Source organism: Coregonus lavaretus (genome assembly GCF_964263955.1).
Source record: "Coregonus lavaretus genome assembly, chromosome: 35".
Taxonomy (NCBI): Eukaryota; Metazoa; Chordata; class Actinopteri; order Salmoniformes; family Salmonidae; genus Coregonus; species Coregonus lavaretus.
The window spans coordinates 7,619,167-7,639,138 of NC_140022.1; the positions used below are offsets into that span (position 1 = coordinate 7,619,167).

A 19,972-nucleotide genomic window follows, 5' to 3' on the forward strand; every position below is an offset into this window, starting at 1 on the left:
AGCTGTCCCGCTCAGTATAATCTTAAAGGCTGTGGCAGTGACACTGATGCTGACAAAGACACGTGACTGAAAGGCATCTGACAGCACACACACATGGAAATAAGAGCCATCACTAAACAGCAATGCATAAAACTCAGTGGCAGGGATTCCAACTCCATCATAACAGAGTTAAGGCTAATTCATAAAAGTTTCCTATAAAATAGGCCTACAACCTGATAGCCTATAAATACTAACCAATAGGTAGGGGGTTACAGCCACCATGTGTGGGCCTCTCCTACTATAATGATTAACCCAGCTCTCTGCCTCTGGTGGGAGGGAGGGGGAAGACTGACCCATATGCTAAAGAAAATATCCCCCAGACATTACTAAATCTGTGAAAACAGTGCAAGACTCCCTCAAATCCCCCCCTCCCCCTCTCCGGTGGGGTTGAAAGACAGCCCTGGCTGACAGCCGTTTATCTCATTAAGACAAAGGAAGGAAAGAGGCACAAGCTGAAAAACAACTGCTGGTTCCCTTCCACCCTAGCTCCTCCTACGGTGTAACACTGGTTCCCTTCCACCCTAGCTCCTCCTACGGTTTAACACTGGTTCCCTTCCACCCTAGCTCCTCCTACGGTGTAACACTGGTTCCCTTCCACCCTAGCTCCTCCTACGGTGTAACACTGGTTCCCTTCCACCCTAGCTCCTCCTACGGTGTAACACTGGTTCCCTTCCACCCTAGCTCCTCCTACGGTGTAACACTGGTTCCCTTCCACCCTAGCTCCTCCTACGGTGTAACACTGGTTCCCTTCCACCCTAGCTCCTCTTACGGTGTAACACTGGTTCCCTTCCACCCTAGCTCCTCCTACGGTGTAACACTGGTTCCCTTCCACCCTAGCTCCTCCTACGGTGTAACACTGGTTCCCTTCCACCCTAGCTCCTCCTACGGTGTAACACTGGTTCCCTTCCACCCTAGCTCCTCCTACGGTGTAACACTGGTTCCCTTCCACCCTAGCTCCTCCTACGGTGTAACACTGGTTCCCTTCCACCCTAGCTCCTCCTACGGTGTAACACTGGTTCCCTTCCACCCTAGCTCCTCTTACGGTGTAACACTGGTTCCCTTCCACCCTAGCTCCTCCTACGGTGTAACACTGGTTCCCTTCCACCCTAGCTCCTCCTACGGTGTAACACTGGTTCCCTTCCACCCTAGCTCCTCCTACGGTGTAACACTGGTTCCCTTCCACCCTAGCTCCTCCTACGGTGTAACACTGGTTCCCTTCCACCCTAGCTCCTCCTACGGTGTAACACTGGTTCCCTTCCACCCTAGCTCCTCCTACGGTGTACGCCAGATTGAAGGGACAGAGGAGGTGTAAGCAATAAGGTGTGGACTACACCTAGCCTTCATATGGATTATGATTTTATTCTACCATATTGTTAACACCTAGGTCTGCAAACACTGTAGTGGTGGTGGGGTTGGAAAGTAATAAAGGGAAATATATTTTTTTAAAGGAGATATTTTTTTTAAGGAGATATTTTTTTAAAGGATAGATTATATATATATATATATATATATATATATATATATATATTTGCGAGAGAAAGAAAACATGGGGGATTGGAAGTGATGCAGACAATTACATTGATGGAAGTTACAATCTATCTGCAATATTAAAGCTGATCTACCCTAAAAAATTGTTTTTTGAAATAATACACAAACAAAACACTGAAGTGGTAGGGAATGGAGGTAAGGGGATGGGTGTAGAATTGGCCTGGACTAGTATTGCCCAGCCTAAGCATCAATAAACCTACCATAATATCCATGACACTGTGACGAGCCAAAGGCCAGGGGAACTCAGCGAGGTTGGAGGTCAATTTCATCTCAAATCAGCTCAAGAATTCAAATATCCTCACAGAAGATGATAGACTAGCTGCCCAATTTGAATTCGTGAATCGAATTGCAATTCATCCCCCTAGTTGCCGAATGTAGACTGAGTGAGTTCAAATGGAACTGACCCCGCCAAACCCCCCACCCCTGGAACGTGCCAAGGCAAGCGATCACACGCAGGAGTGTCATTCCACGGGGGAAGGAGTGCAAGGAAGGAGAGAGAGGGAGGGGGAGAGTCAGTATGCACTCTTTGATGACATAGGCACAGCTGTGCTCACAACATGGGCCTCCTCCCACGTTCAGCACACCCCTGCAGTGTTAGTATTACCCTAGAATTTGCCCCTCCCCTCCCTCGCTAGCTCGCTATGAAAGATGCGAGTGTTTGTGTTCTCAGAAGTACGGCAACTAATCAGTCTTGTTTTCTTTCTACTAAATGTCTTGGTAAATCACGGTATTTAACTAACTTTAAAGTACTTTATTTAGGAGTGATCTGTTCACAGGCAGCAGGTAGGCTGGCAGCTCCAGATTATTTGATTGACAGTTCTGGTCGCCTACTGATGGACTTTAGTCCCCCTTCAGAAGCACCATTCCTTTACAGACAAGTAAAACTCCCGTTCAGTGGCGCTTCTAAACCACCATTGTACTCCACCATTGTACTCCACCATTGTACTCCACCATTGTACTCCTGAGTGGCGCAGTGGTCTAAGGCACTGCATCGCAGTGCTAACTGTGCCACTAGAGATCCTGGTTCGAATCCAGGCTCTGTTGCAGCCGGCCGCGACCGGGAGACTCATGGGCGGCGCACAATTGGCCCAGCGTCGTCTAGGGTAGGGGAGGGAATGGCCGGCAGGCATGTAGTTCAGTTGATAGAGCATGGTGTTTGCAACGCCAGGGTTGTGGGTTTGATTCCCACGGGGGGGCCAGTATAAAAAAAAAAAATGTAATCACTAACTGTAAGTCACTCTGGATAAGAGCGTCTGCTAAATGACTAAAAATGTAAAAATCTCCAGAGAAGGTTTTGTGTCGGTATTTAAAAAGCTGTAGAGTACCCTTAGACAGACATGCCGTAGCCAAGGCGCTTTCAATGGTGACTGCGGTAGATTTAACGTCATTGCCCGGTCCTAGCGGTCATAATGGGACCATTATTCTGCATTGTGAAATGTGTATGATTTTTTTCTTATAGTTTTAACGGAAAACCGATTTCAAAAATGACTGTTTAAATGGCAGTTTAAACGTTAAGCAAAATTGTCAACTTCTCACATCCCTAGTAGTGAGGAGTAAGGGAACGTTGCCTTCCATTGAAGTAGGCTAAGAATGTGACTCATACTTACTCTTTTTGTGTCAGAGTCCGATTACAGTCCAACAATGGTGTTAAAAACAACGAGGCGGAGTTCATTTAACTAGTCCCCGATGCCCAAACTGTGTAGACACTAATTGCGCCAAACACCTTCTAAAATGCCAAGTGTCTTGAGGTAGGAAAGTGGAAGAACACACAAGGCCCTAAATATCTGCTTGGTTTAATTTACTGGTTACTTGAAAATCAAATCAAATCAAATCAAATTTTATTGGTCACATGCGCCGAATACAACAGGTGCAGACATTACAGTGAAATGCTTACTTACAGCCCTTAACCAACAGTGCATTTATTTTAAACAAAAAAGTAAGAATAAAACAACAACAAAAAAGTGTTGAGAAAAAAAAAGAGCAGAAGTAAAAAATAAAGTGACAGTAGGGAGGCTATATATACAATAGAATAAAGTGACAGTAGGGAGGCTATATATACAGGGGGGTACCGTTGCATAGTCAATGTGCGGGGGCACCGGCTAGTTGAGGTAATATGTACATGTGGGTAGAGTTAAAGTGACTATGCATAAATACTTAACAGAGTAGCAGCAGCGTAAAAAGGATGGGGTGGGGGGGCAGTGCAAATAGTCCGGGTAGCCTTGAAGAGAACAACCTTTTGAATATTCATGGTGGGGAATTAGTATTCATCCTGCTGCACCGGAGTGCGTCTGAAATTCACAGGCCGAAATACCTCCAGGACATTCAGCCAGTCTCAGAGCAGAGATATCCACTTCTCTCCCAGACTCAAGTACGGTAGTCTGAGAGCTGAACTACCAATTAAATGCACCCAACCATCGTGTTTCTTTTACCTACAACATCCCTTTCAGAATCAGATCAGATTGTGTTACGTAAAAGAGGAAAACGTATGTAGGGAGGTAAGGAGAGAGGAGGAGAATCAAAGGAAAGAGAGGAAGAAAGCAGGCAAAAGTACATAGAGAGGTAAAGAGAGGGGAAGGAAGGAAGGAAGGAAGGAAGGAAGGAAATGAGGCACTTTTTGGGAAATAACCAGAGTCAGACACTGGAAGCCCAGGAGCCCTTAGACAAGCAGAGACCAAATTCGATATCACCTCCGAGTCCGCTGTTCTCAGAGCAGTCCCCAAACCCATTGGTAAGAATAAATCAGCCAGGCCAAACTCCCCAGAGTCCACTCTCTGTTAGGAGCTGACCACACACTTCCTGACAAATAGTGACGACAAGAAACAACGAGAGAAGAGAAAGTTAGAAGGAATCTAGAATTCTGAGAAGCGCCTCGGGAGGTGTTGGCAGATGGAGAATCTTAACAGCATGCCTAGAGTCAGTTACATTACTCATCTCATTATAATGGCTGAGGTGGAGAACAGTTCCTAGACCTGTAGATGAGGGTGTAGGCTAAACTGTCTGTGAATGAGTGGGCCCAAGACACATGCACAGTACAGGAAGAGGAAAGACGGTGAAGGGTTTGTTGTTATGTTTGTTCAGGGATAGCTTAGCTTTCCTATGTTCTATCAGTAATGAATGAACTGAGTGTTACGGTTGCTCAGAGAATCCATTAGAGGCTATAAGACACACACACACACACACACACAAATGGTAGTTAGCTTTATGTGTAGCAAATGTGTTTATTGTATGTAGAGCTATGGATTAATTAAGAAAAACTGCTTTTAAAAAAAACTGCTTAAAATTGAATGAGATCAATGCGATACAAAGCATTAAAACGTAGGCTAGGCTAGCAGTTGATGTGTAATTAGCTGAGCCAACGCGAGCCAGAGTACTGATCACTCCACCGGTTCCTAGCCATTCTGACAATATTCCAATCCTTCCTGGCCCTAATGAGTACCCCAGAGCCAGAATGGAGAGCCACGTGTGATCCCAGTTGCACTCGTCTGCATTACTATTCCCATGTAGAGAGAATCATTATGAGCAGAGACGGCTCAAATTACCCACGCCTCGCCCATCCCCTTCAACTGGAGCATAAATGCCCGGCATGAGCACGTCACTGTGTTTTACTGAAATATAACACACACAATGGGCTAATAAGTAGGATTGCATAACCCGTTTGCGTGAGATTTACTTCTCTCAGACAGATAAGGATGCAGTGAAGAGTAAGGCCTTGTGCCATCCTTTGTCAGAATAATGGCTGAATAGGCAATGGGCCTTAGTTCACTGCTCATTTAGAGGGTCACGCCTAGGCTACTGTGCTTTGTCCAATCTGTTTATGCATTTGTTTTTACCAAAATTATTCAAACTAAATCGGAAGATATCTCATTTTTATATATTTTACAAAGGTTTGCTTCCAAAAGCACCAGTAGGCCTACTCCCAATGGTCCTGCAGTAGACAAATAGCTAAGCAATTGGTCCGAGTAACTCAAATAATGTCTACCAATACTCTCAAATGGGTATCCGAGTAACTCAAATAATGTCTACCAATACTCTCAAAAATGGGAGTCCACGTCTCCTTTTAACTTTCTTAAAGGAGGAGAAAGGAGAGGAGAGCCTGGCACTAGCTGGCCGTCAGCCAACTGTGTATGGATCCGGAGGAACTCGATTCCAACAGAGAGCCAGGGGGGGAGGGTTCCATTCTGGTCGATTCAGAATGTTCCAGATAGTGAGACTGAACACCCCATTCAGCTAAGTGTACAGTAAGCTACACCTCAGAGAACAATGAACATACTGTAATAGTCAACTAGCAGGTTATCGTCAGAGCTTGACCCTACTGGCAATCCTCCCCACCCACCCAGTCACCCACACAGTCACCCACACAGTCACCCACCCAGTCACCTCCCTTGACTCCTACACAAGGAGGATCACAGACAGAAGAGTAGAGGCGGACACTACAATGGAAGTGTGTGGTGGTGGTGGTGGGGGATAATTGGTCTGACGTACATGTTTACAAGGGGAAAATATCAAGGGTCAACTGGTGAGTCAAGACAAAAGATGAGCGTATCTGATGGGAACGGTCATCTTCATTCTTCAGAATGGATCCCTTTTTCTGGCAGATGCTTTAGTCATACTGTACCGGGGTGTTTCCTAGATTAAATGTTGTGAGATACTGAGCGAGATCTGGAAGCAAGCACTATAATTAAGCAATAAGGCCCGAGGAGGTGTGGTATAAGGCCAATATACCACGGCTAAGGGCTGTTCTTAGGCACGATGCAACGCGGAATGCCTGGACACAGCCCTTAGCCGTTGTATATTGGCCATATATCACAAACCCCCGAGGTGCCTTATTGCTATTATAAACTGGTTACCAACGTAATTAAAGCAGTAAAAATAAATGTTTTGTCATACCCGTGGTATATGGTCTGATATACCACAGCTGTCAGCCAATCAGCATTCAGGGCTCAAACCACCCAGTTTATTAAAAGAGATTAGGTAGAAATAACAGAGAGATTAAAACACTCCTCCAGCTCAGGAAGTGAGGCGAAACAAAGGCACAGTCATCCCAAAGGCCTTCTGCCAACCCCAAACCTCCACACTGTCGGCCAACCTTAGACAAATTACAGCGGAGGTGTGTTGCTGTGCGAGTGTACTAGCCCAAGACAATTCCCTTATCAGCTAACACGAACACCTGCATATGTCGCTGGTTGACATGTCTATTTACACTATACCAGACGCTGTCGGCAGAGTGTCACACCTACTTCGGTAAGTGTCACCACACCATTTCAATTATTATTATTATAAAAAAATTAATAAAAAATGTTGGTCATTTTAGCAGACGCTCTTATCCAGAGCGACTTACAGTATCATTCACAATCATTCACAGATCTACATTGTCAGTCAAATGTCTCTCGTCAAAAAAAATGTCTGTTTTAGATCACAAACCTCCTCAGAGGGCTATAAGCCACATGTGAAGTGAGCATTCCATTGGCAGTTATTGTTAAGGCTACATGTATGGAGGCAGATCTGGTAAACACATCCAGACTATATTACACTACATATGGGAATGTTGATTCTCAGAGCCATGCATGGAAGCACAGGCAACACTAGAAGCGGAAAAAAAAAAATGTTAGGCTGAAAAATCGCATCCGACTAAGCACAGCCGTCACATGGTGACAAACATTTGTTGCCGTCTCAACGCCGCTTTAAACGTCCCTGACTATACAGACCCTTGAGTGGCGAACACAGCACATCTTCAGTTCATCGAACACTCCCCATGAACTAACAAGGGAACGAAAACGTCTGAACCAATTGGAGCAAGGGATAGCAGGAGAGGAGTTCTAAGCCTCTGTTCGTTGGTTCCCTAGCTCTTCTTGACAGGCAGTGTGGTTTACAGGAAGAGGTCAGCCCTTGAGTGCGGCAGCGCCTTGCTGACATTAGTTATATATCCAGCCTCGGGGCAATCCTATTCCTAACCCTCCATTGTCTCCAATGATCTTCCTCAGCCTCCCCTCCCTTCACCCTGGGCTGAGGAAAATGATCCCCAGCTTTCAGCAGGAGAGGCTGGCAGAGTTCTCTACCTAAAAAGACACTGGCTGGTACTCAAAGTGCTTTTGTATGACAATCGCATAACTGTCAAACTAGGCTACATCGCCGGTGGAGAGAATCGATTTGGAATCGTGCTTTTTTGTTCGGCTCTCTTTCCCAAAGCTGGGATATGATCAAGTTTATAAGAAAAGATTTGCTTCACTAAACCGAACCTGGTGATGTAGAGTGAAATAAACAAGGTAGCGTAGCTGTTTGGGTAAAATACCTCCTTGTGCCCTGACAACTATGAGTGAGAAAGGAAGGATGAAAGGAGGAACAAATGATGTTGGGAAAGGGAAGGTAGGAGGCCATGAAGCCCTTTCTGATCATGCTGCTAACATAGTCACGGTGTACGCTCCGCTGACTAGAGGCCCTCTCTGCGTTGCTGCACCAAGGTATGCCCTGGGCGGCTACTTATTTAACAGCTGTCCCGAGACCAGTATTGTCACCCACCTCATAACGTCTAACACTAGGACTGGGTCAAGTAGACCAGATCCTAGATCAGTCACTGAGTGAGGAGTAAACCGAAGCAGAGAGCGCCCCCAAACAAAGAGTAGAGCCTGAGGGGCTGAAGAGCAATCAGCATGTGTCTCAGCCTGGACCCTAATGGACCCACAGATCTCGACTGAGCGTAGAGGGGGAGGGGAGCTAGGCCAGCTCCAAGACTACAGCTGCCTGCCTGCCTGCCTGGTCTCCATATGAAGGGGTGTGATCATCAGCCACAACAATGGCCTGCACCAAATAGAAGAGGCCCTCTTCAATCAAAAACCACCTTGTTCCTGCAAGAATGCATCTTAGGATTTATGTGCTCTATAAATCAATGTTTATAGTGTGAAACAGATAGAAAACTGGACTGCACCTGGGCCTATCAATTCTCTCAGAGTTGGAACTGGGAAGAATGCGCTTTAAACATTTGGTCACTTATTCTGGAAATCTCGTAACCGGTTTTTACTGAATTGGCCTAAACCCCGAGTTGCTACTTTAGATTTTAGACTAATTGTCAATCTAGGGTTAAATTAGGTTGCCTCCTAAGTCTCTTTGTTAGACAAATCCAGCCTAAATAGATCAGGGATAAACAAGATCATTAACTGCGTGTGCAATGCTTAAAAGCCCATCAACAATAGGATTGGCCACCTCTGGTTGGTGGGGATCAATAGACTGGTCTGCAATTGACAGGGCAGGAACAATGAGTACCAGTGCGTGATGATATCAGAACACAGGTGCAGCCATAGAACACAGCAGTATACCCAAAACACTGAATGTGAATCTATTCTGGTGAAGAGGTTTCATCCTCCCCAGGAGCATTTGCTCCATCTCTTAAAGTAGGATCAAGAAGTAGTGTGTGACATCATCGTAATGACGATCTGCAGCCAATGTCTTGTCCCAAATGGCCAATGATACTCAATGATTATGACTATAATAACCCTGCATCTGAATCTGAGAGAAGAGTGTAATGGTGTTGACTGTAGTAGTTGTGGAGATCGTTATAGGCCTAGTTGTAGTTGCCAAGCCCGTTTACATTTCAACTTAAAACTAGAAATGGCCCAGCTTTTGAAACGTATAGAGCCTCTGTTCCAAACCACAAATGTGTCACTAGGCCTATTTGTAGTAAAATAATAAGATGTTATATTGTCATATACACCGGATAGGTGTGGTGAAATGCTTTGTTTTACAGGGCCAGCCATAGTAGTACAGCACCCCTGGAGCAAATTGGGTATTCGAACGAACCAGTGACCTTTCAGTTACTGGCCCAACGCTCTAACCACTAGGCTACCTGCCGCCCAGTACCTCCTCATCAAAATAATTTGTGTCTATCTGAGAAAGCTGAATGGATGCACAAAACATTAATGAAGTAGTGCCTTCTCTTCATCTCTGGATCTAGATTGGGAAATGTTTTGAATATGCGTGAGCCAATTAACTTCAATTTGGAAAGCTATATTCTCTCCTGCCATGGTAAATTAAGATATCCTACCCAGATAAAACAATGCACTTGGCTCTTGAACTAAACGGGGGGCTTCACCATACATTATGGGGCTTCACCACACATTATGGGGCTTCACCAAGTCAGTAGGCCTAACTGGTTTCCCATTTATTGAACATATGCTTATTGAACTCGTTAGTGTGTAAGTGATTTTACATAGGCCTGTCAATAGATGGGTAGTGTGAGGTTTTGTATGACCAACTCACCTACAAGTAGGCCAAGTAAAACAGCTGTCATGATGGTGGTGGGAAATAATATTTGTAAGGCAATTGCTTCCATACAGAAAAAAATACAGGCAGAGACACACACATAGAGCAGGGCATCTCGCAATACAATGCATTCAATGCAAACAAGAGGTTTCATTTATTATCATTGTTCAGTTCATAAAAATATGCTGACACTTACTTCCCAATCACCTCGCACAGCTCGTAGACATCCTCGAAAAGCACGTCGTCGTCCGCCATGGTCCAAAGCAAACGGGGATGCTACCCCCGTGAAATTCGCCCCACACGGTATTATTTGTAGAGAAGCCAACGGCCTCAAGTGTACAGCTCTGACTTATCCTCGTTGATGGAGAGGGGGAACTGCCACGGAATACCCCAGCAAGCTCTCAGAATTCCAATGGTCGAATAATTCTTGGTTCCAAAATTAATTTCCCAAATGGAAAACCGATGGAGAAGGTAACGTTAGCCAGCTAGCTAGAGCGCTAAACTACATGCGCTGGGTTTAGCTAGACCGTTTTTGACACTCCTCGGCCCCACCTTCTCCTTCTCTCCCGGCTGGTTAATCCAACGACCAGAGCCGAGGGCGCGGAGATTTTTCTACGGTTTGCACAAAACACACCGCTTTGCATGCCCCGAGATTGTATCTTCGGTTAATGCCTAAGTTACCAGATACCTCTTCTTGTTCGATGCATCCGATGATGCCTCTGCCCGAGAAGGCAGCTTGCTCCCCCGCAAGCTAGCTGGCTAACTATAAAATGGTTGGCTATCTCCTAGCTATCTGGATTTATTTTACCGTTTGAAATAGCTTGCTAGCGCCGTTATTGCGCTGAGCACACCCAACGTATCACATATGTCTTGGAATATTACCGCACATGCAAAACAAAGGTTGCAAACAGCTCAGCTACCTGATCTTAAATCAAATACCTTCATGCTTATCTCGTAAAATGTGCATTCATGTATATTTCGTTGGTATGTTTGAAATAAGATATTATTTCGTATTCCAGTCTTCTTCGAGCACCGTTGCTCCAGTTTTTACGCTGTCTCGGATGCTGCTCCTCCGGCTTCGAGAAATGGAAGACTCCTCCCTCTCTAGGTTACGAAACTGGTGTGTGGAGAGCCATAATGGCTTCGTAAGCGCGCTCAGGCTCCTTGCTAATTCCAATGCCACTTGAGCCAAGATGCCGTTCAGGGCACCACCCTCCGAGTCCCCCAAGGCGCAGTTTCCTAATCGGTTTCACACTCCCCATTCCACCAATCCACGGTCGCATTCAATGCACCGCGCGCACGCGTTGACACCATCAAAAGCCCATCACCTTACGTCAGCGTTTCCACAATCTTTTCCCTGCCCTCTCAATAATGTATATAGTGTATTAATTATAACTTTCCATCTGATACAGATTCGTCTGGACCAGTATTGCACGTCTGTAAATAAGGGTAACAAAAAAGGACCAGCATCCATAGCAGCATTGGACATTATTTTGCTGTGCTGCTGCAACATAAATGGGCCTATGCATTACACGCCCGGATGGGTTAGCAGAAGAATAAGAGATTTGAAGTGATCTCTGTTGTTCAGGTGTACGTTGAGAGATATTCTCTAATAAGAAGTGATAAGAGACCTGACAGATATTAGACCTGTTAGGCATAGTCATGTCACAGCCTCATCCTGGATCTGCCACTTCGCCTCTCCGCTAAATGTATCTAGCAGCCTAGTGCTGACAGGGAGGGGCTGGTTCTACCTGTGGAGTTGCATCAGATGCTGTCTGATAAGAATTAAACAAAATTGGTAACTTGTTGTTATAAAAGTGTATGTAAAATGTATCAGAAAAGCTGTAAAAACAATAAAAGATATGTGTCCTCCGAAGAGGATGGGTTAATAAAAAATTAAAATAATAATAATAATAACTTGTTGGTACCAAAGCTGCTTAGTGGTTCTTGTTCTATTGAATCCCAAAGAAACAACCACGTAGCCTAACTCATAGGTTATTGCAATATAACTACCATTCTACCACGTACCTTTTCAGTAAATACCTGGTAATTAATTGGCTTAATGGCATTGAATGCACTGCTTTGCTTTTGACTGATCCCTGGGCCACATTGTTGACACACCTGGGCCAATGTATTTGTATTATTCGGCCCCAACTTCACAGCTGAGTGAGTCACTCTGGATTGGTTGATACTGCCCCCTTGAGGTGGTCATACAGAACATAGATATATTATTAAATTACTAGAGGGGTTATGTCATAAACCCTAAAAGTTCCAGAAGGGGGTGAAAATGGCAGCCAGGGAGAAATCCAAACCAATCTAATTGGAATGAATGGCAGTAGAGGCAAAATCCTGATTTTACTTAGTAAGGCATGTGATATCAGAAATTGTGTAATATAATTATTGTCAACCTAAAATATTGTCATATAATTATAAATACAGTTTTCTTCAAATTCATTATTTTACACAATATCTTACAACAGCACTGGCAAACAATGGTTAACCAACTCCCTGACCAAAATGGCTGACCTTATGCCATCATAAGAAGGTTCATGTCCATTCTAGTATTCTAATTCCTAATTCTATGATACAGAACTCCAAATCTAGATGCAATGCAGGAATAATATGATAATATCACACAGGTAGAATTATTTTCATCCAAGACTCACTAGTCATAGGCTCTGTATTATACCCCAAATACTTTCCAAATACATAAGAAATACATTTACTTTCACATAGAATCTTCCTTCGGAAACAGAAATATGTTTCTGTCTACCCAGGCTGGCATTATTATGACAAATTCACTCCAACTCAGAGAGAAATGATCCCATTTTATCCATTTTAATTTTTTTCTCATGAATAATTTCTGTAATAGGCCTAAAATGGTCCCTATCTATCAGTTGTTTAATAAGACATGCTCCATATAAAAAGGCAGCTTCTCGCTATACAAATTACTATGAATAATGAACATTGTTATTCTAACATGCATTGGCGTTTCATCTCTGACTTTGTCCACTAACTAGTACTACAGAGAGGGTATTGCGTAACCATACTAATGACAGCTCTCAACAAACTGATTGTGACAGAGTTAATTATTGCATGGATTGGACCCTTTGGACACAGCTGCCTGAAGGCATGGATTATGTTGTATCTCAATCGTATAATTTATTTCCTGTCTCCTGTCTTTCCTCTACTAATATAAAGTAACTGCACTGGTGAAAGCCAATACCTAGTATATGCATACACCATATCGAATTCGCCTTTCCTATTTTTTCAGATCAGTGCAGATGAAGGAGATATGGGGAGAGGTTTAACTATGAAGAGGCAGCCCTTAGGTTACGATCAATGGATGAATAACTCCACAATGGCTTTGAGCAGCCTGACTGAGGTGTACTGGTATCTGGTGCCACTAGGGCGAGCTGTTATTGTAAAGCGTCCCTTGCAGTTTCCATGGCGCTCGTACTCTGGCTTTACCCTACTATTGGTTGGATCTATTGGGGGCTATTGATGATCCGATTGGTTGGTGATGTGGTCATCGGATGGTGGAGAGTGGGTCTCATCTCATTCCTCCCACTCTAATATCCCCCTCTACCCCTATACCATTACACATGGGCACACTCACAGATAGACAGAGGGAGCAGGATAGAGGTCAATACAAAGAAAAAGGCAGGACTGGAAAGAGAAAGCGAGAGGAACGGAGAGAGAGAACAGAGAAAGAGAGTTGAAAAGAGGGAAGGCCACACCACACCACAAGAGAGCAAGAGGAAGAGAGAGAGGGAACGAGAGAGCAGTTTCCATAGCAACAGGGAGGGACCAGTGGTAGTGTGGTGCTGGCAGCTATAGTAACACACAGTAGAGAGAGGTACTCTGGTGAGGTAACATCATGGCTGCCTCTGTTTTTCAGCTTCATTCAGCTCAATGGACATTGAACAGTCATTATTTACACAAAACAATATGCCTCTGACAGGACATTATGCAATTACAATAAATCAATACAATTTTATTTGCAAGAAGGTTTTTTCTCAAGTCAACTGACAAAGAGTACTTCATAAAACCCGGACCTAACCCCTTAGCTACAGAAAGCCTATCAGGCCTAAACCCCAATTCAATGTGCATTTAATATAAACCAAAACATCTTTAATTAATTAATTAATTGATATTGTACTCTGTGACAGAGGTAAACTGAACACAAAAAATGACAATTGGTCCTTATTTCAGATTGATTTGGTGAGTATCTTCCTTTGTCTCTTGGTACATGCAGTCCTTTCAAACACGGAGTTCACAATGTAGATGAAGACTTTGTGGTGAAATATCTTAGTATTGTGACAAAGCTCATTCATTGTTGCTGTGACATGCATGGTAGTTATTACAGAACCATCCTACATGCTGAAGCAAGGAAGCATCCATTTCTATCCACATCATAATATCTGGATATTTGCATTACCGGAACTTATAGGCAGCGTTTACACAGGCGGCCCGATTCTGATCTTTTGCCCATTTATGGGCAAAAGCTCTGACCTGATAGATCAAAATATCAATAATTGGGCAAAAGATCAGAATTGGGCTTCCTGTGTAAATGCATCCATAGAGTTACTGAAATCTGAAAAGTCACGCTGACTTTAATGATCAAAATAAGTATATTGTTGGGAAGTTAAAAGTGTCAAGATAGACTGTTAATCCACTCAGTGTGTACACACCAAGGCCTGATTGTATGCATGTCTGCCATGCAGTCCAGTGACCATGCACACAACTGTTTACATTGCTAACCAACAAAAATATGGCAGCTTTATTTGACAAAACAGAAACATAAGACATATCCATACAGTTATGGTTGGTTATCAAGATTTCAAAACAGCATTCAGGAAGTCAGAACACAAAACATTTTAGGTTAACAGCAGTAAGAGGTTAACAGAAACAAATGGCACATCATACTCCTGACACGTAATATTTAAATAGTTAAAGACATAATATGGAGCAACTCATAAGCAACTGAACACTGACTTTATACTGTGCATTTCCTTCTATCTATAAAACTGATAGCATATTCTACACATGACTAAAGCACATGTTTTCCTCTTACTACACTGATAGCAGGTTGACATTTATTGGAATGAGTCTTGCCCTGGAGGCAGAACTGAGCGATGTCCACTAGATGGGCCAGCTGCAAAGTCAAAATTGGCTATATTGTAAAAATTCATGAAAACTACATTGAGCTTTTTGGTCTAAATTTAAGATTAGGGTTAGGCATTAGGGTTAATAGTGTGGTTAAGGTTCGGTTTAAAATACGATTTTATGACTTTGTGGCTGTGCCAGCTAGTGACCACTCTGCAGAGCTGCCTCCAGAACAAGATTCATGATGAAAAACACTAACCTGCACTACCTACAGTACATTGGCAAGCAAAGGTGCAGTGATCAGGTGTTGGTATATTAACCCCGTAACCACAGGTCTGGAGACACATTTTGCTGAATAGCACATGGTGGTTAAACTTCGGTCTGAATGTAGGGGGAGCTGGGTTGTGTCCCAAATGGCACCCTATTTCCTACATAGTGCACTACTTTTGACCAGAGCCCTATGGGCAATTGGTGCCCTTGGGCCATGGTGCCATTTGCGACACAGCGCTGATCCTAAACCTGTTCTTCCAGGTAAAAGAGGGCACCAGAATGACAGGGGATGAGTAATCCTATATTAGTAGTATATTATGGTGTATCAAGAGGTGTCGCGTTGTGCACTTAAAGGGACATTTCTAACATTTTCAACTTCGTATTCATCATCTCCAGCACTACCCTAACATCAACGTATGTGAAAATGGCACGTTTCTATGTTTTGAAGTCAAAATGAGTTTTTCTAATGGCATCTGGTGTGCATTGTGATTTCAACCAATTATTAGTAGGCATTGCCTACTAATTGATTAAAATCACATGATGCACACCATATGACGCTGAACGAATATATATATATATATATATATATATATATATATATATATATATAATATAGCCGATTCAAAACATTTTCACATACATTGATGTTGGGGGTAGTGCTGATGATGAATATGAAGTAGAACAATGTATATCCTTTATAGTCTGTTCACTGATGTGTTTGTACATGGTGTAGTACTGGGTCGTGTTCAGTAGGCACGAAACACTCCGAAACGGCACTATCTGAACTTGTCCAATAAGAATGTTTGTTTCTGTTACAGTTTGCCTTGATGAACACGACCCTGCTTTCTTGTGTTGTGTAGTAAGACCAGGAGGGTTGGTTACAGGTACAGGGTGTCCATATACAACACGCCCAAACAACTGATCCTGGATCAGACTCCACCAGATAAATAGAATAAAAAGGAGGGTGGACAAGCTAGACTCAGATCAGTTCAGCAGCAAGGGAAAAGAGCACCCAGGGGGGCATAAATTGGCAGCTTCACATGTTAATCTTTCTCCCAAACCCGTCTAATGACTCCTTCCGTGCTGGGAGAAAGACAACGATTCACAGTTAATGACAACATCCCGTGTGGCGACTCAGTTCACACTAATGACAGCTTCCTTCTTCCTATGTGACAACTTCCTCAGTTGTGGATTGGCCCCGACTCCCTTAAGAGGCCAAGCCCAGGAGAAATCCACCCACAAACCCACTGGACAGGACGATGTTCCTCTTGACAAACTCTGTGGCCTGCAGAGAGGGGAAGGAGAAGAGAAAACAAGCAAACTGTGAGAGGTCACCTCCAATAACTGAAGGGTTAGAACTGATAATAGATGGCAAAATTAGAATCTTATACGCAGGGTATACTGTGATAAATCCAGGAATGTGGTTGTACATCGTGTGAGTTCACTAGAGGGCGCTGTTGCTGCATTATTAGTCCATCAAATGGATGCGGATGACTCAGGTATTTATGAATTTAGCTATTTCTCCCAAATATGATAATTAAGTATACTTTTTTTCTCATAAGTACATGCACTGCAAGGCACTGAGATTCAAGGGCACTGTAAATCCAATTGAATCAAAAAAGCAGCTCCCACACCCAGGTACTGGTGTTGGTCTCATGGAATTAATTAACAATTAGATAAAGGACCATGTGCACGCACACATCTCAAACCTGTTCACCTTTTAGAATCACATAATACTATAGGCACAATAGCCTACCATAGAGTTACGATTAGGAAAGACAGGCAGTGTTATTGATACCTTTACCTCCTCGATGAAGGAGTTAATTTCAGGGGCTGCTTGCTTGGTTCTCTTCTTCAGGTGTTTCTTTGCTTTATTCACATCCTTCTCCACTTTCTTCCAGTCCACCTGCACGTAGCCACTGTGATTCGCTATCTGTAGGAGAAGGTGCAGAAATGAAAATTAGTGGTGTTTGTTGGTTTGCATTTGAAGTGGCACTCCGTTCACGTTATTACATGTGATCTCATTGGAATAGAGATGTGTATTATATCAGTACCCAGCATTGACTCAGTAAAAATATGATGCATCTCTAACCTGTAACAACAGGAACCCTCCACCTACGGCAGTAGCAGCTATCTTCCCTACTCTCTGGAACAAGTATCCTGCACACCTGAATGTGAGAGAGAAGGAGTGACTTATAGCAGTGTTGTAGTACTCGAGTCCAGGACACAGACTTGACTCGGACTCAAGTCACAATTTTCATGGCTCTGCTCGGACTGGACCAGTAGTGACTTTGTTGTCAGAAAATCTCTCTTTGTTGCATAATTTAAAATAGGGTGCCTACTAGCTACAACAGCAAATGTTAGAGAGCTGTATTATCTAGATATACTCCCGAGTGGCGCAGCGGTCTAAGACACTGCATCTCAAAGCTTGAGGCGTCACTATAGACCCCCTGGTTCGATTCCAGGCTGTATCACAACCGGCCGTGATTGGGAGTCCCATAGGGCGGCGCACAATTGGCCTAGCGTCGTCCGGGTTTGGCCGGTGTAGGCAGTCACTGTAAATACGAATTTGTTCTTAACTGACTTGCCTAGTTAAATAAAGGTAAAATACAATTTGAAATTTGAAAAAGACTTTAAATGTGCAACAGTTTAACAGAATTTAGATTTTTTAATGGTTGGACCGCACCTTTTAGCACTACCAAGGGACTTGTGACTCAAGTATAAAGGACTCGGACTTGAACACTTGGGACTTGACCTCAAGGTTTAGTGACCTGACTATATCACTGACTCATACCATGTATTTCATCAGTGAAATGTGTTGATGTGTTTACTAGGGGCCAAAGATCCACACATATGTAGCCTCTACACCTTTGCTTTGGGTTACATACCAGCCAGTGACCCCTCCCATCATGATCTGCGTGGTCACAGAGTATTTCTCTGCGAGGGGACCAGAGTTATTCCCAAACACCATGCTCCACCATTGGTGCCTCCGGGCGTACTCTGTCAGGTCCACCACCTCATAGGTCTCGTCCTCGCTCTCCGGCTCTGGATCATCCTTATCTGATAAGATGTCATCTGGGATGAAGGAAAGACATACAAAGAACTTAAGCTGTTTTGCTTTCACTTTCTGTAATCTAGGCAACCTAGGGGCAGGATTCAGGTCCAAATTCAGTCCAATGACCTCACAGTCAAGAAACAGTTCCAATGCATGCATCTAAAGCTTTGCTGTAACTTCAAAGTAGTATTGACAGGATACACAAAACACATTCATTCATAGATTATTGATTTAAAACATGACTGGAATACTTGTTTCGTGAGTAATCACGTTCACGTCATTAGTATAAAGTGTATATCAGCGATAACGTTACTGTTGTCGGAATAGGAGCCATGGGTGACAAACAAATAACTTTACAATGCCAATGGCTGGTATTTGGGGCGATGGGCGATTGCATGCCATTGTTGTTTAGAAATTAGGCTAAATTGCTAGCAACAAAGCTAGCCATCCAGTCAGTAAAGCCCCACTGTCAAAAGCCGCAGCTGAACGAATAGCAATATTTAAGTGTTTAGATGTCTTGCTAATGGAATTAGCTATATATAATACAGCTGATTCGTTGTTATAATTCGAGATTATTTTATCCATAAACAGGGGCTAGCACTAACCTTCTTTGCGATCCGCCATTTTGGAGAAAATTACATCAGGATGTTGACAGCTGTATGCATGCCACGCCCCTGAGCTTTATAAACCTCTGCTGGCCCCGCCTACAGAATGATGCTTTGCCACATCAGTATTTTAACACTTTGATCTTCCTTCTCTGAAATGTTGCAAAATGTTGACAATTTCATTTGTAACCATAAAAATGTTCCATACAAAATAAGATTCGATTTCCTTCATATTAGATTCAATTTCTGCCCAAAATAGCTATCAAAAAAGCTGTTTGGATAATTGGATTTGAGGATTTACATTGGATGGATAGATTTGTCTTTGTCTAACAAATGACAAAGTCTGGGTTATTTTGAAAATGTCTCTAGCTGGGGGGAAAAAACACCAACAAGAATGATTGCTATTCATTTCATTTTCAAGACATGTACAAAAGTGAGAATGTAATTCATAACACAGTAGATAAACACAAATACAGTAGAACTAGCTAGTACATTTTAAAAAATGCAAACAGATCAAATTGGTATCAACCACAAAAATGTATAGGAATGTCGATGTCTAGGGCAACGATGATGTCATCCAATCTATTATTATGATTGCAAGGTGAGAGACATTTGTAGTTACACAGTCCTAATCAGAATTCTTACCTCCAAACATCATTGCAACGTTTTATTTAGACATGCTTCCCCATTAACAGCAAATAATACTGGTATCAAGTATTTGCACACATTTCTCAGAAGTTGTGACACTTAAATGTATTTAGTAATATGACAGTTGTTTGCATGTAGCTAGTTAACATAGTTATTTATGCACTTTGCAAAACAAATCAATCAATTTGAATACCTATACAATACAACCATACACAAACTGCATTTTTGCTTTTGAGAAAATAATGAAAATGTATAATTGATTTTAGTGGTTTGTAAAAAGCTAAATGAAGATGGGTAAAAAAAAAAAAATCTAGTCATATGCTGATATTCAGACGTATCTATTGGCTGAAGAGGTAGGAGAGGCGTGACTACGGCGGCGCGTGGGTTCGCTTGCTTGTGTGACACAATTATAACAACTTTAAGCTGGTGGCTGTGGGGAATTTTA

The 19,972-nt window shown here is 43.0% G+C and overlaps 2 protein-coding genes across 3 annotated transcripts in view; both read right to left on the reverse strand.

Moving 5' to 3' along the window:
• Positions 1–10,765, reverse strand: part of LOC311109915 (peripheral plasma membrane protein CASK-like) — a 35,617-nt gene extending 24,852 nt beyond the window's left edge. The window contains exon 1 of the mRNA XM_084152931.1: positions 10,037–10,765. Coding sequence (XP_084009057.1) covers positions 10,037–10,095 — 59 coding nt within the window. The 5' untranslated portion in view covers positions 10,096–10,765. The remainder of the gene's footprint in view (positions 1–10,036) is intronic.
• A 3,825-nt stretch (positions 10,766–14,590) lies between these two features.
• Positions 14,591–18,939, reverse strand: LOC311109909 (FUN14 domain-containing protein 1-like). 2 transcript variants are annotated; one of them, XM_084152924.1, is made up of 5 exons: positions 18,880–18,939; positions 18,108–18,294; positions 17,312–17,387; positions 17,024–17,152; positions 14,591–16,504 (listed from the first exon to the last, which is right to left on the reverse strand). In XM_084152924.1, exons 1-5 carry the CDS (start codon positions 18,896–18,898, stop codon positions 16,427–16,429), a joined length of 489 nt encoding a protein of 162 aa, XP_084009050.1. In that variant the 5' UTR covers positions 18,899–18,939; the 3' UTR covers positions 14,591–16,426. The 2 variants fall into 2 exon arrangements, with proteins under 2 accessions (XP_084009050.1, XP_084009049.1); XM_084152923.1 differs by having other exon boundaries at positions 17,018–17,152.
• Positions 18,940–19,972: the final 1,033 nt, after the last annotated feature.